This window comes from Psittacula echo, assembly GCF_963264785.1.
Source record: "Psittacula echo genome assembly, chromosome: 1".
Classification (NCBI taxonomy): domain Eukaryota; kingdom Metazoa; phylum Chordata; class Aves; order Psittaciformes; family Psittacidae; genus Psittacula; species Psittacula echo.
The window spans coordinates 146,760,280-146,779,374 of record NC_137735.1 but is presented as its reverse complement, the minus strand read 5'-3'; the positions used below and the strand labels follow the sequence as shown (position 1 = coordinate 146,779,374).

General features: G+C 35.4%; 1 protein-coding gene across 7 annotated transcripts in view; it reads right to left on the bottom strand.

Annotated features, from left to right (window-relative positions):
• CADPS2 (calcium dependent secretion activator 2) overlaps positions 1-19,095 on the bottom strand; it is a gene marked incomplete at both ends in the record, with an annotated part of 338,118 nt that overhangs the window by 124,190 nt on the left and 194,833 nt on the right. For all 7 annotated transcript variants that reach the window (XM_080622719.1, XM_080622717.1, XM_080622722.1 and 4 more), the window contains 3 exons: positions 897-1,100; positions 2,212-2,320; positions 7,727-7,793. In XM_080622719.1, the coding sequence (XP_080478845.1) occupies positions 897-1,100; positions 2,212-2,320; positions 7,727-7,793 (380 nt within the window). The remainder of the gene's footprint in view (positions 1-896; positions 1,101-2,211; positions 2,321-7,726; positions 7,794-19,095) is intronic.

Sequence of the window (19,095 nt, the reverse complement as noted above, 5' to 3'; positions counted from 1 at the left end):
CAAACTGGTAAAAGATTAGAGGATGAATGGAAGGCCATGAGACTGAAAGACAGTAGGACCAATGGAGGAGAATGGTGTTATGTCAACCCATTACAGACGTCAGACATTAAACCAAGGAGATTCTAAGCCATGTTATCTCCCTTCTATCACTCTACATATACAGATACATAATAATGAAGAAGAATTATTGGATCGCATTCAGCCTCCAGAACAATAACAAATCATATATGCTTCCTATGTAAGGATATCTACATGACAGAATACTTTCAAAGAGATCCTATGAAATTTTCAAGATATGGTTAAATATACTATCTACCTTGATTTCCTCTGAAACAGTATTTTCCTCAAATAAAGTTGAGAAAACCTTAAACCTTTTTTTTTGTTCTTGCAAATTATTTTATGTCTAGTTTATATTATACTGAGGGGTGTAAAAATCAAGCACCATCTAGCATCATTCCGCTCACAATGTACTGTCTGTGTAGAAATTTACATAACTAATATACATACTGTATTGTAAAGGTAGCCTAAATCGATAAAATTCTGAAAATAGATTGATACTTTTCTATTCAACACTATATTTTTCAGTAGCCAACCACTGTAATGCAAACCAAGCACCGTCACCATGGTAATATGTGGGTCAACTGTAATGAATATGAAGCTAATTGCTGTATTTTCATAGATTATAATAAAAATAATGACCTGCAAGTCAGGATTTCCCTCACTGGTAATAATAATCTCAGCTAAAGAGCTTCTGGCTAACAACAAACTGCTAGGCACATTTCCCTAGTGAATGGTGAATGAGTTATGCTTAATTAAACTTCATTGAGGGAGCTGCTACATATTTTACCAACTAAAACCAAAACCAAAGCTGCAAAAGAAAAAGACAGCCAACTTACAAAGCGGGGATATTTCTGTGTTGACATTTCCTCCTTTAGGATTCGTCTTCTGAGCTTGACTTGCAGGAATAGGCTTATATGATTGACCTGTGGCTCTGTACATGGCTTGAACCCAGAGTATTCGATCCTGCTCATCATCACTGGCAAATATCACAGTATCACCTTCTTTAACAGCATTGAAAAACATTCGACCACCCTGAAGACCTGGAGCAGGAAATAGAAAGGTAATAATAAATACAAGTTATTTCTATATCACCATTAATGTTTATTACATTATCGATTTTCCTCTGTGTTTGTGTGTGTATGGTTTAAAATATTTTATAGGCATTTATGACACAGAAGTATGATAAAATCTAGAGCTATAAGGATCAAATGATAATACCTGGAAATAACACATCAGTATAATAAATACAGGAGAATATATTTCTATAATTCCATTTCCAATTCGATCACAATTTATTTCTTATTTGTCTTCTCCATGTCATATGCTATTTTGCATTTCTATAACATATCCTCCTTCTTGGCACCATTTTCTTAGCTGGAACTCCCTGTCAACTCTATCTCTCCTTGAACAGAGGCAGCTCCATACCTTTTATTAGTATTGCTTCTTCCTGGATCCCTTTTTCTCATTCCAGTGTTTTGCTCTGAGAGTGCATAACCAGAAGAGCACACAACAGTCATCATGGCTGCACTGGGGTCTTTTGTATGACATTGCTTTGGCTTTTAAAACACATTCTGAGCATGGCTTGCCTTCTCAATTATTCTAAACATTGAGCTAACATTTCCAAAGATCAATCTTCAATATCTTGGTTAGTCTCTTAAATTCATTTCCCTCCACTGTGTAGGTAGAGCAGAATCATTTTTCTCTACATTTATAACTGTGATTTCTCTCTGCCATTTTAATACTAAATTATGCAAATTTTTCTGACATTGTCAAATTTATTTTTGATAACTCTGAGCTGTTTGTCTTTAGCAAGCAGTGTCATCAATAACCTTTTCTGAATCATTTATTAATATACCTCACAGTACACTGCCACATGGCCCCATCATGAAAAATAGTGAGAAAAGGGAAAGACTGGCTAGAATTAATATTTTCTCCTTGTGTCATATGTGATCTTACAATGTTTCAAGCAAGCTTAGTGTACATTTATTGTTCATCCTTCTTACAACAAGCTTCTTTCTAAAAGAAAATCCTAGTGGAATAATTGCCAAAGAACCTTGTTGGTTTTTAGATATTTTTTGCTGCTAGATCAAAATGAGCAAACTGAATCAGCTGCTTTACACAAATATCGTACTTCAAAATCATGAAAAGTACCTGTGTGAGGAGCTGTATAATCCACAGTGTATCCTTCGAGTTGCATCAGTTCCTGAGGCTCGGATTTCTTTTCTCTGTAACTGCACATTGCAAATGTATATTGGCTAACCTGAATAAGAAAGAACTTAATAGTTGAATTCCATTTCAGAACTGTGTAAGACACGCACCATTGTTTAAATTAGCTTTCAGAGCTGAAGAAATAAAACCCATGGGGTTTTTCTCCAGAAATATTTATGGCGTAAAAGTTTGTATTCTTTCCCCTTCCTGTCACAAGGAAGGGGAAAAAAGCCATAAACACATTTATCTGCAGTCTTCTGAAACAGAAAGTATTTTGGGCTGTTGCTTTATAAAAAATCGAAAGGAAATAAATTAGGTTCTCGTAGGGAAAATACTTGGTACTGTGCTACTGACTAAACTGCTCAGTCTACTGTGTGAGAATAAAGTCCTGTATTCCAAAGGCTGGGAAAAAAGGGACTTCTATGTATAAAAGTACTTTTTGCAGGAGTACCACAATTACCATGCAGCTGGAAAGACGAACAATTAGTCTGGCCAATCCTAGTTAAAGACAAAGACATAATCCTAGTAAGTACTAGAATCTTTACTTTGATTTTGCAGTCTGATTTCTGCACCTTTTGCACTTGTGTTCACACCCACCTCCAGGTTGCTTGACTCACTGGATACAGTACTGTGTAGGCCAAGCAGCTTGCAGCTGGCATGAACACCACCAGCTACTTCTCATCAAGTACAGTTATTAAAAAATAATAAAGCAATAAGAAGAGAATCTGTCACCATGTGGTTTAAGACTCCCTGGACAGAGTAGGAAGCAATAAGGAGAGCTAAGGAAAAAGTGACTGGAAAGATAAAGAAAGGAATGTAACAGGAAAAGCAATCCCTGAAACAAACCAGATGTTCCCAGTCTTACATGAAGAGCTGGAAACAGTGTAAAAGGTGACCAGAATAAAGAGCTTGTGGATCTGTGAATACCTGAAACTTGGCCTTTGAAAATCTCATCTCCTAGGACTGTAGGATACCTGGCCAACTAACTTGTTTAGAACTATAACATCATTTCTCAGATCCGTAAAACTGTGTTAAGTATCTAAGGATAGGCAAGGAGCTTGTCTTGCTTGTCTTGATAGACAACAGGACTGTCTTTACCTCAGTTGCTGACTCCTCAGCTAACTCTTGCCTACATTTATTGCCTTGTCTACAACTTCAGGAATGATCCTTTTTGAAGTGAAATTTTGACAGAAATGAAAATAAACACAGAAAACAACTCTGCCCATCACTTTCAGAAATTTAAGTTGTCAGGCTAGAAGGGACGATTAGAACTAGCCAGCCTGTCCTCCAGCACGACACACAAAACAGAATTTCACCTCACTGTTTGTAGACTGAACTCAGTTTTAATTTAATTTATAGTATGTGTTTAGAAAATCACTGTATTTTGGTTTAAACATTTTAAGTTACCCCTCACAGCCAGGGTCTAGCCAGGAGCAGGGCAGCCAGGGGCACCAGGGCAGCCCTAGCCCAAGGCACTGGGCACCCCCATGGGCACAGGCCAAGGCCAGGCTGGGATGTGGAACTGCTGGCAGGCCCAGCTTGATGGGGCCCATGGCTGGGAAGGGAAGGGATGTGGGAAGCTGGACACCAGCCCTGCCATGGCATCACTGGGGCTCAGAGGGTGGCTGAAATGGGGTCTTGGGCTGTGGGAAGGGTGAGGAGGCCCTGGAGGAGCTGGGCAGGGACAGTTGGTGCTGGTGGTCCCCTTTAGAGCTCTGGCACAGGGCTCAGCCCCTGTGTCATGTCCTCTGCTCTAGGCCCAGAAGCCTGCTTGGTATTTCCCTGTTTATATCCCAAGAGACATATTTGCCTTCATGAAGAAGCGTGGAGGGTGCTCTTGGTTAGTCACACACCTCTAAATCCTCTGCAATTAGCACTGTATTTCATGAGAGCTCCCTCTCTTGTAAACTGAACCTACAGATTTAATTTTTGATACCTGGCACTACAGTAAAAACATTTTTTAAATTACTGTATTTTGTGGAATGAAATAACCTGGCAATCACCCACAGCATTTGCATTTTCATGTCAACAACTCCATATAGCACACCATGTAGACAAACTGAGCCATAAAAAAGGAAGCTTGCAGACACTAATTATGGATGCTTAAGATACCCATTTTTTTCATTCATATTTCTTCAGCAACTGTATGTTTTTAAAGATAAGCTTGTGGAAGATCTGGGCTCATTTTTAACCTCATCTCTATTACAAGACAGAGATCAGATCTATAATACTATTGAGTCTAATTTTTCAAACGTGTTTTAAATGTATTCTCTTATTTTAAAGGAACAATTCACTAAAAGACACTCATGTCACAATCAGGCTTACACTTCATCTTTTGGTTGAAAATGAGACAGTTTAAAATCTCTCCACCAAAGACACAAATAGAAAAACTCCAGAAAACTTTGTTGGGGAAAAAAGTCTCAACAAAATAAAGAAATATAGAACTTGCCTTGTTTGTTTACACTTGAAATCTTAACCATTTAACCCTTTTCCTTATGGTTATAGGTGGACGGTATCAATTATTATAGGGGGAACGACCAGCACAATCTGAAATTACACTTTTTTAATATAGATCTATGACCGCATTTAAGTGTATTGTTAATAGTTGTGGAGCTGTAGCTAGTTTTTCCTGGGAATTCAGCAAATTAGCATCAATACTTCATGGAATGATGGAAAAGTCAGGACTATGTACACCATATTCTAAGACAAAAACAGAATCTAATCCCCTTCTCAAACAGTAATTCTTGATAGAAGAAAAGGTAAACCTCTTCCTACAACTGCATTTACCTGAATTTCCAGAGGTCCAAACATCTGACTACCAGCTGTTCTATTTTGTGACAAAGTAGAAAACCAACAACCTACGCATGCATGACAGGCAGACAGGCACAGAAATGTGGACATGACTTACAAGCAGTGTCACTAGAGGATGTCCCCATGGGGCAGAAAACCCCTGCCCAACCTGCTGGGAGGAACTGTTGCTGCAAACCTGGAGGCTGACTCTGTGGTCCCTGCTACAGGGCACCACTGGGCAGCTCTCTTCAGGAGTTCAACAGCAAAAATTAGTGTGATTGGCGTGTTTAGAAAAAATTATCCATGAAACAAATGACAGACTTTTCAAACATTAGAATAGATTGAATTAAAATGACAGAAGTGGATCTGCATTCTGATTACTGGAGGAAGATATGAAGTAGAACACAGCATGTCCAGCTGAGGCTTTTTACCTTACATGTTATGTCCCTGTCTTTTTCCTATTTGGAATGAAAAACCTTTCAGAGAAGTTAATAGATTGTAAAAGGAAGAAAAGGGAATACAATAAAGAGGTTAAAATTTCCCGAGTCTGTAACCTTCCTATAACATCAAGCTTCTTTCAGAAACCACAAAAAACTTCTAATATGTGTAGCAATAATGAAGGTGCACACTACTTACGTCACACTCCTGAAAAATCAACATTATTCATCTAATTTCACACCTGAGTTAAATTTCCAAAACATACATAAATCATATTGATAGCCTCTGTCTTAGAACGGAATTTCATGGCCTTAATATTTTACTAACTTAAGCTAAAAGCTAATCTATAGAGGAAGACTGGTCAATATGTCAATAATGTATCAATACTACAGGCTAATATTCATTACTAAATGGTTATTTCACACTTATTGTCAGTGTATGTATCACAGCTGGACTATATAAATGAGTTTGATCTGTCTGGACAGTAAATATTGATTTAAAATGGTATTTTTCATACAGCTGTATTGAATTGATAGCTGCTTTAAAATGAAATAGATGTCTAAATCCCATTAGATTAGATGTCTAAATCCTAGTTAGAGAATTCCTGTAATATTATCCTCCAGCATTTCAATTTTAGTATAGAAAGCAGAAGATAGTTAAAATTAACTTGGCTGGAATAAACTGGTTTCCCAGATGGCTCCATATCACATGCACAGAAAGACTGTGTCTGTTAGGTGTGCATTTTAAAACTCAGATGAAACCTATGGCTTACAGGAAGAGATCAAGGTCTTTGTTTTAGTGAAAGGGGGATGTAAAGTAGGAGTGCTAAAGAACAGCATGAAGGACAAGGCAGTATCTAGCCTCACTTTTTTTTTTTTCCCCTGTAACTTTATTTTCCCTTCACACCCATGCCTTAACAGCTATTTTACATAGAGATCTTCCCAAACTTTACAGATCTTAATAAAGTCACAAAAAATCCTCATCTTTTCACAGAGGACCTTGGCAAAATCAGAACTGAAATTAATTCAGTAGACTTTCCAGAAGATCCTGTTCAATCCTCTAACCATACTCACTGATTATCAATATGCGAGCAAATTCCCACTGAAGGCATTGAGAACACTGTATTGACATCATGCTTAGCAAGAATAATATGCAAATACCCTCAGCTTTTAACTTAACTTTTTTAAGGACCTTGTTCAGGTTTTTTTTCACATCCTTATAATTTTCATCATTTAGGAGTACAAGGAGACCAGGTGAGTGTGACTGACAGAGTGGTAAAGGAATCAGGCTTTCTGTAAAGGAGTTTTAGAAGCCTTTGTTTTTAAAAAAGCCTCAACAGGCTTCAGCCTTTGTATGACACTTATGGAGACTCACACTTTTAACAGTTTTCTGCCAACAAAAAAAAAAAAATGACACAGAAGAATAGTGTTCTCTAAACGGACTCAGAAAATCAAATTTGTAACTGCAATCTGAAGACAAGCACATATAGAATTAATAATTTTTCCAAAGACTCAGAAAAATGTTTCTCAGTTTTGACCACTCAAAACCTACTTTTCTATTCCTATTCTATTAATGTCATTAACCAGCATGTGAAAATACTTACAGTTCTAAGTTCGTATAAAAAGTTATGAAATATAAGCCCAGCACAATTTTGTGGCCAAGAACAATTGCTACATTAGTTCTTTTGTAACAACTATATAATTTTACCCAATTTAATATTGCAAGGAAGAACAAAAAATAGCATTATTCAAAAAAATACTTATGAAAAATTTCTTAATAGTAACTATTGTTGCTTTGATTTTAAAGGCAGGAAATCTTTTTTGAGATAGAATGAATGAAACAGTAAATACAATCCATTTTGTGAAATATAAATTTTAAATTGAATCCTGCTAGAAAGATGTCAGTGCAATGTTTCAAGGTCAAAGCATACAGAAATTTCTAGTTTCAGTTGAAACATTACTCATCATAGGGACTCATTTATATACATATGTAAAATTCAATGACATTTCTGTTTGCTACATATGTAAATAATAATAATAATAATAATAATAATAATAATAATAATAATAATAAAAAAATACCCTGGATGTCTCTATGCTGCAAGAAGCTTGGAGAAGTGCTGCATACGTTGCCTGAAGATACTGATTTACTAACGGCTTCAGCAAGCATATGTAAGAAAATTTATAGTCCAAGACTATCTTTTAATGAAATTTCATGGTAGACTACTAACCTGAACAAGAACAAAGTAGCGTTTTTTCCACCGCTTCCAAACCTTCTGTCCCAGAGCATACAAATATCTGCAAAGGAAATAATAAAGGGATGTTTTTTGCATTAATAAGAAGCATGATATGTGGAGGACCCAATAGAAAGGAGTGTATTCATTTGCTCTACCTACTGAGCTGCTTCTTCAGTGTTGTCATACCTAAGAAGTGATTTTTTCCTTTTATTTACTCTCTGCAAAGATATTTTCACTTTCACGCAAAAGATGACAAAAAGCAGAAACAAAAGACTTCACGTTTTAGAAGACTAATGTACTTATCACATATTTCACCAATCACATTTGAAAACAGGAAAAACACTTTAAAGCAGAATACTTTGACTACACAGAAATATTCCTCAACACTTTTTTTTTTCATCTGGTTTCCATAGTTTTGCTAGTTTTTCTCTAGAACCTGAGAGAAAAGCAAAATATTACCTATGAGATGTCCCTTCTTGCTGGACAACTTCTCTCAAGGGCACCTAGTACAACTAGATGCTTCAAAGGCAAAAAAAAAAGATCCAAATTTTTCAGACCAAGTGCGCTCTCCAGAGGATGCTGGCACATATACTATGGAAAAGTTATAACTAGTATTAGAGGTGGTTGGTTGGATGATGGGTAGGCGGATGGTGTCTCTGTTGTAAGAGGAGAGGGTCTGCTGTCCTCTACTTTATGATCACTTCTGGGGCTTTGTTGTCCCCTGGGTTTTAGCTCAGCCAAAAAGAAAAGAGCAATGAACTTACATGAAACAGGCATGTAAGATACAGGCAACAGCTTTATTTCAACTGTCCTGGGCATACACTCAAGCACATTCTTTTCCACTTTAGGTGTCACAAAATATAATTTTTTGCATAACATGAATGTTCAGTGTAATGCTTATTAACTGTGATAGCTTGTCAGATTACAGAGTGGCTCCGTCACTACTATGACACTGATATCTTGCCCTTCTTCAACTCCTGCTACACCTGTGCTGAAACTCTGCCTTGCCTGGTTAATATGCTTTTTATTTGTATGAGAGAGAGGACACTTGGCATTGTGTACATGATTACCAGTTCATTTAGTTTTCTTTGAATAGTCCAGATCCTGACACACTCTTTTTAACTTCTTAATTCTGTATTATAAATTCAATAAAAAGTAAGGAGACGAGTAAGGGCTGTGTCAAAAAGGGTGCCAAAAAGGGGCCAACTAGCATTCATTTGAAAGTTTATAATGCTTTGAAAATAAGGAAGCATTTACCTCACAGAGTGATAAGTGCGCATTCCCCCACAAAACATGAACTGTTTTGCTTTTCAAATATGTTTCAAAAGAGCCAGGCGTGTTCCTCTAAATCAGAGCATTTACTTTTTCCAAAGCATGGCACATCGCTATTGCCCTGTTAATCTCTTTAATACTGCCATAGGGTGGAGGCGGAATGTACTGATGAATTTCACTCAGACCTGAAGATTGAGAGGGGTCAAAAGTAAAAGGGTCCAGGGTTGGCCTTTAAGCTCTCTCAGTCTTAAGCCTGTCCTGTTCTTCATGGACATTCTGCCACCATATCCCTCAGAATATCCTGTAGGTTTCTGTGATGCATGTTGGAGGGCAACTACAACATGGACTGTGAAGACCAACTGAGAATACACGGTCCTCAAATGCTACAGTACAAAGATATTCTGACCATGTTCCCACTCTCTTGGCACATCTTAAATGACTGTAAAGCAGCCATAAACTATCAGAGGATTCTTCTTCCTAAAGAGTAATTGCAGTATTTTTAACTAAGCCTGGTATAGAAAGGTGCTTTTAAAAGAAGAGATCTTAAAAAATTTGCTATCAGAGAAAAGATTGGTTGCTTTTTAAATTACTTTTTATATAAAGTATACCACATATAATCCTGCAGTACAGGTTCTGGAGGTTTAGGCAGAACTATCACAAGTAAATCCAAAATTATAAAATAAGAAAACATACAAAAAAGAAATTCAATAGCAAAATACACTTTTTATTCCTCCTATAAATCACTTCCAAATGAAGTGTTAAAGAAGAGCTTCCTTGGGGAACAAAGGAATGGAACATTAACTACCTAACTTTAAAATCTGTTAGTCTTATCTAAGATTACTTAACAAAGGAAACAGCATTCATGATACAAAGCTGGGATTAACTACCGAAGTGCAAAGCCTATGTTACTTGGTTTTACAATTCACTATAAATCCACAGTTATAATATTAAATTATTAGTCCCTCCTCCAGTGCCACCTCTAGAAGTGACAGTTCTTTTCTAATGTAGAAAGTTTCAGCCATTTACGAGGGATATACCCCATGATCATTTGAAGTATGTATGCTCCTGAAACATGAGATTAATTCTTACTCTAGTCTAACATTTATACCCAGAACAAGACAAACATCCTAGGTACCTAGAATCCTCTTTGAACTGTTCCATTTATTTTCCATTGAAAAACCGGAAAGTAAAGGACGTAAGAAACTTACTAATTTTGCACAGTAATATCTAGGATTTGTAGAAACTGCAGTGCATGACTGTAACAGAAAAAGTCTACAAAAGCCAGTTTCTGGAATTAAATGACACTTGGGTTTCACAACTGGAGCAAAAGTTAATAGGTTAACAGATTTAGAAGTGAACTAAGTCCTAGAGCTAAGTTGAAGAATGTTTTTACTTTTAAGACAGGGAATTGCATCGTTGTTCATGAGTCTTGGGTAAATACACATATGCGAGTCTCTATTCACCTACAAGCCCCACTCACAGTCTCCATCCAAACAAAAGGGCACAACATGCATAGCATTAATTGTTCAGACTACTATGAACACTCTCAGCAGCAACAAGAAACACAACAGCCATTCTTTCAAACACCCTACCCTTCTTAGGTAAAATATTCTGTGCAATAGAAAGAAGAAACTGATATTCAGAAGTTGAAAATTCCATATTTCTAACAATTTACAACATCATTTGATACAATTTTCTTTCACTATAATTTTGGTTCCAGAGTTGGGATAATCTAAAATAATTCTTGAATTGTTACAGTTGAGCTACACACTGAGAAGCAAGATACTGAAATAGTTTCCCTCTGTCTGAGCATGGAAATAATAATTGCTTTTTACTAAATTAATTTATTTTGATTTCTCTTTAAAATTGTGTTTTCAGAGTGTTTAATAAGTACACCAACAAGAAGTCCGGAAATATTGGTTTTCTGATGTACATAGAAATAGATATAAATGCAGACTTTTATTCTGTAAAAATATATTAATGTAATATGTACACATAACATCCATATCGGTACATGTGCACATTAGAAAGTATATTTACAATTAGTATGTATAGGCTTGGCTGACTTCTTCAGGCTTTTTATATTGCTCACATAATTTACAGTGACTTAAGACTAATACACCTGCTTTTATACAGCACATAGAAAACAGGACATTGATCATACATGTTGAATCACTAAGTGCTACCCCAATGTAAATATATTCTAACAGTTTTGTAGTAATATGAAAATGAAATCAAATGTACAAACCATGCAATCACTTTCCTGAGAATTTAGCTCTCAAACACAGTTCTACAATTTTCTTTCTTCTAGCATTATTTAATACTTCTCTCTCTTCTCTCACTCCCAAATTAAAAAGTAAGAATTGGATTTGTATGAAGTGACAGAGTTACCTGATTATACCTCACAATATGGGAAAAATAAACATTTAAACTTTAAACTATATTTTCCTGGAAAATAAATAAGACTATAAGCAATTTCCTCTATAAAACACAGAGACACCTAAATAAGATATGTTTTATATATAATTATATCTCAGTCAGTATAATCTTGTCCTCCAGAAATGGAACAAACAAAATGATCAACCATTTTCTTTAAGAAGTCTGAGCATCACTATGTTTTATATATATAAAGGTTGAATATTTTTCAAAGTTCATTTCCTTGTGTTACAAAAATGCAAAACCATATTGCTAAATATTATAGTCCAGTTTCCATTATGTGGTGACATACATAGGAAAGGAAATGATAGCTTATTTCCTCCAAGTCTGTTCTGCAAGAGTGTAGGGTTCTACTTTTTATGAAAAAATCGGCACTAATGAATAGCTGAAAAACATAATTGAGTGTGGAATACTGGAGCTATTCACTGCTGGAGAAAGGACTTACTACTTCTTCAGAGATCATTTTTAGACCACCCTTTTTATTCTAAGGAATGAAGCAATCTATCTACATCTTGAATGATAAATTCTCTACTTGTAAAAGGCTTCATTTATCACAAACAATGAAAAAATATAGAAAGAAAAATCAATACGTGTAGCAGTTTAGTCCAGCAAAGGCCTTTCTTAAAGAGAAACCTCAGTCAAGGTTGAAAGAGCAATTAATGCAGTCTCAAAAATCTGGGCCACTCTGATAGAGTTCGGTTAACATGTGGCAGAAGTAATCATCCACTTGTGAAAATGATTTTCAGTTCATTCTCAAACACCTTTCAGACACTCATGATCCCATTTAACTGACAACAATACAGGCTATCTGTGGGCATCATTGCATTGCTGAGAGCGCCAATGGGGACCAAATGCCCACAGGCACTTTCAGTCATCCCTGCTCCCTCGCATAAAAGGAATCTTCCTTGCACCACATTCCTTCTTTTATTTAACCCCGAAAGATTAAGCCATTTTTTTGTCTTCAGTTGAAGATGAGAAAGAAAACTGATTCAAGACAACAACATGACCTAGGTCATAAGAAACCTAGCTGTAAACATTCTGGGATTCATTTTAGTACTTTATGTACTGTTAAGAAAGAGAACTAAATAAATGTTCTACAGATGGAATGAAAAAAAAATCAGCCTAAAGTTCTACTGTAATTATGCCTGCTAAGAATAAAGAAATGTTGAAGAATGTCAAATAATATAAACACCACAGCCGCAGAAAACATTTATTCCAATGAGCAAGATATTCATCATATGAATAGGAAAATGTGTGGGTTTTCCCCCTCCTCCCCCCAAATAACTTTTCACTTACAATATAAATGGTTATTGGTATGATGGAAGATCAAGTATCCCTAGATTCTTTAAAAGTGATATCTTACTGCACTCCAGAGCGCTTCAACATTTGTGAATATTCATGCCAGTACTTATGGAACCTGTGAAGTAACAGCAATGGCAACTTGAGAATTATTAATCCAATTTATGTCATGTCATGAAACCTATTTTGTATGTAAAGTGGCAGTGTTTGTCAAGACAGAAAAAACATCCTTTAGCCTTGACAGAATTCCAAGCAACAAAAGAATGTAATCGTTCAGATGCAACATAAATGCAGAAAGTGCTCTAATTTTTATGTAATCTAATTGTAATGTAAACAGGTAATGCAGCACAAGTGTGAAACAGCTGGTGCTGAAGAGCAAACATCTCTCTGTGCTTTTTGAGCCACCTTACTTTGGACTAGCTCTAATCTGAACCCATGGACAAAATGGCTATCAGTGGTTACAGCACATATGGGTGAACCTCTGTAGTTTATCTCTTGGTTTAATTCCATCTAAAAGGATAACAATCTGTGGATACAAACTGTTCCATGATGTGAAACAAAGCACAGTAAGCAGGAAAAACTAAAAGATTAGTTTTAAAAGTGAAAATCTGAATTTAAAAGCTAATGTTGATGCAGTAGAAAAAGTTTCAACTGCAGTGCTTTCCCTTGAGGACCTGGTTTGGCTGTGGAAACCGATCTTTACACTCCCAGACCTTAAATCAACTCAGAAGCATTCTGAGCACTCAGATGCATCCTGGCACCCAGCCTAGACATCTCTCCATATAACTGGAAGCACATGACACTGAAACTAAGATAGAAAAAACTGGTGATCCTTTTTTCAGCCAGGCAGTGATACTATGAGTGATCTAGAAAGCCTAAATTTAAGGGGACCTGTTAATATGAAAAATCTACTTTTTTTCTAGGTCGTAAACCGCCACTGATGGAATCAGTCAAAATACCCTGCTCAGTGTCACACTGGTATAAAACAAATCAATGAATTCAGCTGCCAACTGAACTAACTCCAGTTCTGGAGTCCCAGTGTTTAAAATGGCCCACTTTCGGGAAGAGTGGTAGAGGCTAGTAAGAGCAGTGAACACTTTCAGGAATGATGCTTGGCTTTGGTTATCTCTGGCTGGTTATATATTTCTTTTCACTGTCTAGAAAGCTACTTTGGAATTGATATAACTTTTATTTCATAAAGAATACAGATGCCAGTAGAGTTAATTTTGTTATTTTTTTTAGTAATAAAACATACAAGTGGAACAAGATGCTTACATTTCTATCCTAAGATTGTTAATTCTATGTATTTTCATAACAGTTGTCATCATCACTACTAAGTATTTTGAAGTCCTTATGGATTAGTATAAATAGATACATATGATCTACTAAAACATGAGGAAATATGTCACAGCTGGTATCCCTATTTGTGATCTGAAATGAAGCACAGAAATCATGATAACGAATTATCTAGCACTTTCCTTCCATTGGTGCACACAGAAGATGTTTATTCAAAATGCTATCATGTTTTAGAACAATTTTTAAAATTTTTTATAGCTAGAGTTTTTTTAAAATAACTAAAATAATTCAATTAAAACCACTATTTTAAATCATCAGTGAAGTTTCTAACCAAATCAGTTTAACAAGTCCTACCTTACCTATCATGTAATAGGAACATTGCTTGACACTTGAGTAGTGCTTTATAAATTTCAGGTAATTATTTTTCACAACACGTCCAGTGAGGGAGGTTAGAATTATTACATTAGCTTCTGTAGGAGAGAAACCAAAGCAGAGAAAAGCAAGAACTGCTCAGAACCTGAGGTCCTAGTGCAGCAGAAGAAACATTCAGGAAAGCCTCACACCAGTTCTTATCTTCCAGACACTAGAAAATGCATTTCAGAAGCCTATAAAGCTGTTCAGCCTTTTCACCCCACGTGTCAAAACATGCAAATCATTTATGAATTAAAAAAATCTAACCCAAAATGTTCTAAATGTAAACAGCAAATTAAATGTTGTCTTTGCAACTCCACTATGCCACTTCCAGTGACTGTGTTTCCCTTGCATTTTGTATGGATCCAGCACAAACTACTCGGGGCATATTTCATCTCAAGAGCTTTACAAATTATTGTATGGAAATGCTTTTCTGTCTCCACTGGCTATTCCAGATCCCTACAGTGCCAAGACTCCAAACTTAGGTGCTGCAATTAGTTGCCTGAAAATAGATGAAATGAAGGAGGATTTCTGTATGAAGGCATCATGAAAAGCAGGTAATGGGACATTCACAGAACATGTTTATTGTTTGCAGCCTAACAAAAGTGCTCATTCTAAAGCACAATTCAGAGTAATATATATTAGTTTGCTCTTTCCAGTACTGCTATGAGGATGCAATGACTGAACTTAGCTGATAATGGACAGAGGCTACATTGACTGTAAAGAGCTCAAAATACTTGGCACACTTGGTAAAAAAAGAAGCTTTTTTGTTCTGCTACTACAGTGCAGTCCAGAACGAAGCATGATAGAGTACTGTTTAAGCAACAGTGAGGAAAATGCAGCTACCCTCTTGGAATTCATACAGTATCTTTGAAATAGTAGTAACTCCTCATGTTGCAGAAGTAAAAGAGCCTTTCATTTGGAAATATTTGATTTTCTTCTGGATTAAAATTTTGACACTTCATACTATCATATATTGAAAAACTCCCATTTAATCTACCAGACTTCATGTAAACACTGGAACCAATTCTCTTTCTCTTTCCATCTAACTCTTTCTTCCTTTCTAACTCTTTCTTCTCTTTCTAACCACTTCTCTTTCCATCTAACATACAACAACAGAAAAACAGGTGATGCTGCCAGTATCAGTGGTGCAAACAGTCTCCCTTGCATCTCTAGCACCTCTAAGGAATGTAGGAACAGTGCCAGACATTAGTTTCAATTCTCACACAGCAATGCAACTGTTACGGCTTGTTTCTATGAACTCAAATTAGTTACATTTCATTGTGCATTTTGGGCATTCACCGACAGGTTTGTGAAAGAGAAATTCAATTGCATTAAATGTTAGCATCCACAAAGAACCGTACGTGGCTCAGAAAGTACTCACTCTGCAGACAAGTGAAGTCTGAAAGAATACTGAGACGTCTCTCAGAAAGTTTCCCAGTCATCTGCTGACACATGATAGGCGGTTAGGTGAACATTTGGTCCAAGACAGTAAGGCTAATCTAACATTCTGATAGAGACATTCTTCCTTGGAAAACCTACCAGCGCAGAATGACAAGTACAGGTGATCTTTTCATCAAAAGTTAGAGTCAAAAAGGTAATACTTCTGGCTGCATTTTGATGACAATGCCAGAGTAAGAACAAGCAAGAAAGCTTTTCCCCCAGCCAATCAGCTCTCTTCAACTATTCATTTTAAAAAACTTTCCTATACAGAATACATGTAAAATTTTAAAGATGTCAAAGAAACAAAAAAGCTTCTGACTCTATGTCACTTTGGCTCTTTTGAAGAAATTTTCTTGATTAAAGAACATAGAAGTAGCCATCCAAAAGCACATTCAGGCATGTACCTTGCTCCCAAAAGGTTGCACAGGGAAGCAGCAACTGGATGGAAGCATGGAAATATACATCCCCAAAAGTTACTCCTCTACTCATGGTATTAGTGGCTTTAGGAGTTTCTTTTTTGGGAGTTATCCCTTCAAGGAATTCAGGACTGAATTAACATAAGTAGGAAAAAAATTGCCTGATGTTAATATCTTGAAAATGGTTTTGTTTTGGGGAGTGGTTAGACAAAAACAAAAAAGTTATATGCAAGAAAGATATAAACCTATAACAGCAGCATGAATTTGGTCTTTATAGAAGTTATTTACTGTAACAAATATGTAGATAATAAAACCATTCAAATGCACTATCCCTGCACTGGAGTTATTACACTGGAGCTGATCCACATTTGGAAACTTCAGGAATACAGGATTTGCCACTTGTGAGGGAGCATCAGAGCCATCTACTGGGGACAGCCCTTTCCTGCTCTGACAAACAACTGCCTCCTCAAAATAGCAATACTTAAGTGATACTCAGCTGTAAAACTACTGTTACATAAAAATAATTTTAAAAAAATCCATAAAATATAAGAGAAAATATAAATTTTAACACTGATGAATTGTATGTGAGGGGAGGTTTGAGTAATTTCTCCTCACTTGAAGTTTTAGAAATATTTTTTTTTAAATAGCATTTATTTGTATATAACAGAAAGGGTAAAATACCCTCTATGACTGTTTTGATGATCAATTTTGATGGAACAAAAATTATACTTAATCTTTTTATCACTCATTATTATTCAAATCTGAGATGGAGATTTTTCAGTCTCTTTCCCCAAACAGAACTTTACATGTCTGTATATGTGTATATATTTATACACAGCTAAATAAAAGGACACATTTTTTGCTATAACTCAGTCAAGACTTAGAGAGCAGAGTAGTCCCAGTGCCACATAAACCTACGGGAATGGCTTCCTCCACTCTCCAAATATTTGAATTCCAAAATACGAAACCAGATTTTATTAGAATTTTCAGAAATAAATTTCCAACCAGGCTTTAATAACTCCCAAATTCACTATTTTAAAATCTTCTAAAATAGACTGTATATATACAGAGAAAAACTTCATATTTATAGCTACTACAAAGCTACACTTGGAAACTTCTAAAATTAACATGCAATTGCTTTATCTATATTAGCTAGGAAAATATGCACTCGTGTCAATTATCCAAGCTTTCAAAAAAACAATATAAACAATCAAAAGTGAGATTAATTTAGCTGCATTATAACCACATCCCCATCTTCTCCCTTAATTTAACCATGCTGCCCTCCTGTGGCTGTCAGGATATGTGTAATGCAATGGCCCAGACCTAGACAATCTGGTTCAAATTGATCCCTGCTTGTGACTGACTTGAAGAGAAAAAAAAATTCCACTGTGTAACCACAAAATGTGCTTATATTAAACTTAAGGGCAAGGACTGTGAAACTTATATCTTAAATAGTTTTAAAAACAATATTTTAAATAAGTTGAATGTCTTATTATTCCACAAATCCTGTATATACGGGAGCACAGTCATACATATTAATAATACATTTATTCTCAAATTATGGGGAGATCATCCATTGCATAATGACAAGTTACTTCATTTGTTGAAGTACCAACACAGTTGAACACATATATTATAAAGATTATGGAACAACTCAAAAAACATGGAAATAATTTGCAAAAGTATCAGTATTTGGTAAACTGAAAAGGTGCCTATGGGTGAAATTATAACCCTGTTTTCCTGGTACAGAGATACCAAACATAACTTGAGGAATTATTCCATCAAAAGTACATTATGTCTTCAACGATCAAAAATGAAAGACAGGTATTATCAAATATTGAAAGAAATTATGCAGAAAATACACTTTTTTCATCAATTACATTTCTGTAAAGTCTCTAATAAGTGTTCTAGTGTTCTAATAAGCTTTGTTACTATTTAACTGGAAATTAATATTATGCATTAAAATATTTATATAATTTGAGCTCATCTATACCCAGAGCTTTCGGATTTGTTAAATCATTGGTTTAAAAGAGGTGAGTACAGAACAGATACCAAACCCACTAAAATACAACAGCTGGAGTGACACAATGCTGCTGTTTTTCTTCTAGACTAAATTTGTAAATGCTAACAAATTATGTTTAAAGTCTTAATGATAAAGAACGCTTAAAAATACACTTTTCTTTACAAAGAAAGACAAACATTCCTAAAGAATACAAAAAGTAGAGTGATACTTTCCGATTATAAAACATAATGTTAGAAAAGTAAATACTTTTTCTTCATAATCTTTTTTTTTTCATTTTTATATCTGAGTGAAATGCCAAATTTTAAATCAAGCCATTTCTTGCCAGAATATTTTACATATTATTCAAAAAAATCAAATAAATAAAAAGCCCCAGGAAAGTGAAAAACCGTAAGAGATACTTTTGGACAAAACAAGACATTTAGTATAGTCACATGCTATTTTGTGCCAATTAGTGAAGTTGCTAACATGCCATATCAATAAAAAACAATTGACCTAAATAGTGGGGCTAATTAAATGAAATTAATAAGATAATTAAATGCTTCTCAATATATAATAAAAAATTATGGCTGTAAGTGTTCCATAATGCTGTCTTTTTGTTTTCCTATTATCTGCTTTTCTGTTGAGTTTTAATCAGTGTATCTATATGCATAAAAGATAGATCGCATCCAAATGTTAATGTGTTGGTGGCAGGAATCAGGTGTTCAATTAAACTCTATTGAGTGTGCAAGGAAAAAAGCCAAGCCTTCCATTAAATAGAATACATACAG